Raw genomic sequence first — 5,991 nt, 5'->3', positions numbered from 1 at the left:
CTACGCAGCTGAAATGGTGTGTGCCCTCCAGTTTCTCCACTGTAATGGGATTATCCACCGGTATGTATTTCTTTCTATATTTTTTATTTCAATTTACAGGGGTTGTTCACCTTTGAGTTAACTTTTAGTATGATGTAGAGGGTGATATTCTGAGACAATTTCCAATTGGCTTAATTTTTTATTTCTGTTTTTTGAGTTATTTAGCTGTTCATTCAGCCAATTTGCAATTTCAGCAATCTGGTTGCTATGGTCCAAATTACCATAGCAACCATGCATTGATTTGAATATGATACTGGAATATGAATAGGAGAGGGGCTGAATAGAAAGACAAGTAATAAAAACGAGCAATAATATTAAATTTGTAGTTTTACAGAGCATTTGTTTTGAGATGGGGGTAAGTGACCCCATTTGAAAGCTGGGAAGATTCAGAAGAAGATTCAGAAGAAGAAGGCAAATAATTAAAAAACTATAAAAAAATAATAAAGACCAATTAAAAAGTTGCTTAGAATTGGCTATTATATACACCCTTAGGGCTTAAATTTCAAAAATATGGCAAAGAAGAGCTTTAAAAAAGAATTTATTGCGAATTCAAGGGGTTCTGGCACAAGCTTTTTTGCATCAGCTTTTTTGCATCAGCTTTTTTGCCTGTTGTCCTACATTATTATTATTCCATTATTCAATTTTTTTTTTAACTTAAACCATTTTAAAACGATTTCATATTTGTTGGCCTTTTATAACTTTACAACATCACTGGCCTGCTTTCCATTTTAGTTTTCTGAACCCTAATCTGTCTCTGTAGGGATGTCAAACCAGCTAATGTCCTAGTGACCAGCGAGGGACATGTAAAGGTTTGCGACTTTGGACTGGCGGTTGAGGGCATATTTGAAAATGTGAAAGCCAGAGGAATTGCAGGAACGGTTCGCTACATGGCCCCAGAGGTAAGAGACTCAAAGCAAATGGAATGTTAGGGTACTAATCTATGAAGCAAATGTATTCACTGTTTCTAATGTCCGTAAGTGCTTTCTTATGCTTGTTTTTGTGCATTCATTTACTTGACAAAAAAAGGAAAAAATTCTCTTTGCAAGTACAGGTAATATACAGTATATATATTATATAGTACCGTCATTAAGGGGGATTATTTATGAAATTCGAAAATATCTCCTTAAAAAAACTTCTTTTTCTAAGTCTTTACACATCGAATAAAAATTGTTTGAACGTACGCTAAAATCGTTCAACTTTTATTAGACCGCAGGATTGCCAAATTTGCTGTAAAAACTTTGCATTCGATATTCGAAGTTTTTTAATTCGATGGTCGAATTTTGAAATTTTTTGTACTTCGGAATTCGACCCTTGATAAATCTGCCCCTAAATGTTCTGATTATTGCACGAAACCCAGCGAGATCAGGATATCTTTGGGACTTCTCCCATTGACTTATATACAACCTCGGCAGGTCTGAGATGCTGGATTTTCAGATTCTGTCTTTTTCCATCCTCGGGCTATAATAATTCTTGAAAAATTCTAGGGTTTTTTTTTCACTAAAAAAGTGGATTTTATAGTAAATAAAAACACAAATCTTTTGAGTTTTTGGCATTCCTAAGTCTATGCAGTTCTTTGTAAGCATAGTTTAAATATGCTGCATGACAACTTTGCATCAATTATTTTTAGGGCTTTTGTAGCACTGGCCTTGTACACTAAAAAAATAAATAAATTCCTCTTAAATTTGTCCAAAACAAATGATATGGAGGCACCACAACAATACATTAGGTAAAAACACAGGGTCGTTAAAGTGCTCTACATGTTTTTTCTTCCCCAGGTCATTTTAGAAGAGCAATATGATGCAGGAATAGACTGGTGGTCACTAGGCATCATACTATATGAGATGGCCACCAAATGCTATCCTTTCTATGAAAGCAGTGACGAATTTGAATGCATGGAAGCCATTCTCTGTGAGGATCCCTACATTCCAGAATGGCTCAGTGAAGATCTGCAAAATCTCCTGCAACAAGTAAGTATAGGAACTTAAACAGGGGATGTCATTAGCTCTGCTATAATATATCTGTTTCTGTTCATACAGATCTAGCAATAGCCCTAACTGGATGCATATGATGTACACAACTAAATAATCACATCTTATAGGTCAAGAAGTGCAGGTTCTCTGTTGGAATCATATAAATACATATTTGCCAAAGCACAGATAATATGTAGATACATTTTGTATTATTATACTATTGCAAAGTCCCAGTGTGTATCTCCATATTGCTATGTCATGTATAAATACTCTATGTCTGCATTTGTTTTTGTATTTATTTAATTTTCTATGAATGAGTCATATGATATTGTATTTACTAGTAAAATGTGGGATTAAAAAACCTGGGCACCACCCCGGATGTTGCTGGGTGGATCTAGAACTGATGTATTTTTTATAGAACATGGAGGTGATGTAGATGTGTAAAACCCACTCCTGATGTTTCATTGCCTTTTGAGTCCTTGGAGTTTTTGGGTTGGTGCACATATAATGAATAGTATATGTATACTATATACATATAAATATTGATCATTATCAGTTTCTTACTTGCAAAAGCTTTGGGTATATATGTTGTTGTACTGCACCAACATCTTGTTTTTGGTGAATTTTGTGAAACTTTGTGATTACTATTTATATGGATAATATTGGTTGATGTTTATTTTGAATGTATTTATTATGGGGTATCTAGTTTTAATGTCTGTTGTTAATTGCTACATATTGAGTATTGCAGACTGGGCAGCCACTCTTTTTAAGAAGAAATAAAAGGATTGGGTTGATCTGTTTAATGTGAGACCAGATTTTTTTATTGTTTAGGCGTTTTTCTTTTTGAGGAGAAGACTCCTCAGTTGTTGTAGAGTTTCTCTGGACCCGTTTCCAGTTTATACAATGTTGGTTAACCGTGGTATTGGTATAGCTTACAGGCAAGTGGATTGGCTCTTTGTGATATGCAGGTTTTTAACTTAACTCCAGCTATATATATATATAAATAAATAACTGATCATTTTATCTTATACTTCAGCTTCTCAAGAAAGATCCTGAGAAGAGACTTGGCTGCAATGGCAACATTCGGGAGCACCCATTTTTTCATTCAATCGATTGGGTGCAACTAGAAAAGCAGAATGTGCCACCCCCTTCTGTCCCAGTAAGTACATGTATACAGTATGAATGAAAAAACACTGATTTATCTTTGAACGTTATATTTTGCTCACCTACCAGTGCTCTACTACAATGCTAAGTATAGGGTCTATTATCCAGACTGCCCATAAAACGGGTAAAGATTTTCACTGAAGTGTTTTATATAATTGAACTTTTTTTTGCCTTACTTTTTTGTAATGATAAAACAATGCCTTGTATAAGAATTGTATCAACCTCACATTCTGGAAATTCTACAAAAAGAATAACTGGGGAACTAGACAGCTCTATTTGTATGTAAATGCTAGCTACCCTACACCGTGCTGTATTTACAGCTGCATAAACCCCTCTGCCTAAAAGTTCATGTGTCCCTGTACTTGCTAACAAAGTGCACAAGGGGTTTGTGCAGCCTCTCACTAGACCTGTAAGGCAGTGGGGTTGATGCAGTCGAGGCAGGGGGAGTTTATAGCCAAAAATGGATGGGGTTTAATTCCTATCTTAGGCAAATCTTTATGATTTGTTTTGTTAGATTTGAAATTTGGTGCCCTTAATTAGAAAATAGCCACTTATCTGGATAACCCTAGTTCACATCCATTCTGTAGAATAAATCCTCTACCTTTGCTACTCTGCACCAGTCCGATCCACTACAATTCCAGGGAACCACTGTAGGATGTAATGTTTCCTAATTCTGTGTAACCCCAGTAAAAAAATTACATTTTTTTATGGAAACTTGAAAGTAAGCAGCTGGATGGCTATAGACATCCTGCAATTGTTGTGTGAAAGACTAGAAAACCTAGGTGCTGATTTACTAAGATCAGTGCCAATTTGCAGTTGTCCATAGACAAAAGAAAAACACCAATCATATTAAAGAAAAAAAACCCAAGTATTTAATTCAATAATGTACACTAACTAGCATACCCACTGACATCTACCACAATGTAAATGTATCTTTTATTTGCTGGTCATGCACAAAAGATCAGAGTGTTCTTTGCCATTTGGCACTGGAATCAACCACTGGATTATAATAGGGGCCTATATGTCAGGACCACATAATCTTTAGAATTGAAGTTGAGACTTGGGAGGACGCTACAACATTAGAAATTTCAATTTAAAGCCAATATACAGTCTATGCACCAGCTTTTATAATTATTTTCCCATCTTGCTGGCATAACACAAGACCTAACCTTTGTTAAATCTTTATTTTTTTCTGTTTGTCTATGTGTGTGTGTGTGTCTGTCAGTGTGTTTGTGTCTGTCAGTGTGTGTGTTTGTGTCTGTGTGTGTGTGTGTGCCTGTGTGTGTGTGTGTGTCTGTCAATGTTTGTGTCTGTCAGTGTGTGTGTGTCTGTCAATGTGTATGTAGTGACTGTAAGCTCCACTAGGACAAGGGCTGATCTTTATTAGAAAGAAATGAATGATGATAATGCACAACATTTAGCATGCTTCTTCATCAGTTGGTGCACCTTCAACTCCAGAGACAACTGTTAAATGTGTAAAAGGCATATGGTTTCTTTCCATACTATACACCTGTATAAGCAGACAATATGGACAGGGCTAGGCCTAGGCTAGAACTCACCCTGTGCAAAACTCAATTATGCTGCTCCAACAATAAGTAAAGCAGTATAATTGATTTCACCGATTGGAATAGATATTTAATATTTTGTATTAGAATCATAATAGCAGTGTCCAGTTTACTGCAGGTGTGTTACTGTAACTTTTCACTTCTGCAGCCTCTGCAGTATTATGAAGTCATTTTATTATGAATAAAGAAAAACTCATAAATGTATATTTTGCTTTACTGCAGATGCCATCAGTGGATTTCGACGAGACATATGAAAAGCCTCTGTCGTTTTTGCAGTCCATAAAACACAACATCTCTTCAAGAAACGACATACTGGAATCCCAACTGGAGCAACCAAGCCATTTCGCTATCCAGCCTTACCCTGCATATTGGCCTAATTTCAGCCACTACCAACACCCGTTACCATCAGTTCCTGTTTCTTCTCTTTATCACCATTTAAGTCCTGTCATCAGTCCCCCACCAGTTCCTGCCTTATTCCCATCATCCCATCACCACCATGACCTGCCTTTTAATTTTTATTAACACCCCTTGGACTTTTCCATCACCCCTGCCTCTGGCTAGTTATATTGATCCACACTTCTGCCCCTTTTTTAAGTAGTTTTTTGTCCCTTTGGCCCCCTCAATCCAGCAATGCTTTTGGCTCTATCATCGGCCACTAATTTGATGCATTAACATCTCTTGCTGTCTCTGACCCTTGATACCGGCCCCAACACTGGCCCACTTCATCGGCCTTTACCTCCAAGCCCACGCCATCAGCCTTTACCTCTGGCCCCAACACTGGCCCCACACCATCGGCCTTTACCTCAGGCCTATGCGACCAGCCCAACACTGGCCCACTCCATCGGCCTTTACTCCCGGCCTATGCCACTGGCCCACTCCATTGGCCCTTTACCTCAGACCCACGCCACCCCAACTGCCCAACTCCATCGGCCTCGCCCATGCCATCGCCCCCAATACTGGCCCACTCCACCGGCCTTTACCTCCAGCCCATGCCACCGGCCCCTACACTGGCCCACTCCATCGGCCTTTACCTCCGGCCCATGCCATCGGCCCCAACACTTGCCCACACCATCGCCTTTACCTCAGCCCACGCCACCCCCAAAACTGGACCTCCTCCCATGCCACCAGCCCAACACTGGCCCAAACCATCGGCCTTACCTCAGGCCACGCCACCGCCCCAAAACTGGCCCACTCCATCGGCCTTTACTTCCAGCCCATACCATCGGCCCCAACACTGGCCCACTCCACCGGCC

General features: G+C 38.9%; 1 protein-coding gene across 1 annotated transcript; it reads left to right on the top strand.

Moving 5' to 3' along the window:
- Positions 1 to 5,316, top strand: LOC121393656 (protein kinase C delta type-like). The gene is made up of 5 exons (XM_041562717.1): positions 1 to 60; positions 800 to 938; positions 1,815 to 2,006; positions 3,046 to 3,168; positions 4,961 to 5,316. The coding sequence occupies exons 1-5, from the start codon at positions 14 to 16 to the stop codon at positions 5,258 to 5,260; spliced, it is 801 nt and encodes a 266-aa protein (XP_041418651.1). The 5' UTR covers positions 1 to 13; the 3' UTR covers positions 5,261 to 5,316.
- Positions 5,317 to 5,991: the final 675 nt, after the last annotated feature.

This window comes from Xenopus laevis, chromosome 1L (assembly GCF_017654675.1).
Source record: "Xenopus laevis strain J_2021 chromosome 1L, Xenopus_laevis_v10.1, whole genome shotgun sequence".
Taxonomy (NCBI): domain Eukaryota; kingdom Metazoa; phylum Chordata; class Amphibia; order Anura; family Pipidae; genus Xenopus; species Xenopus laevis.
Note: the sequence above shows the minus strand (reverse complement) of the source record. Positions and strands in the feature narration are given on the sequence as shown.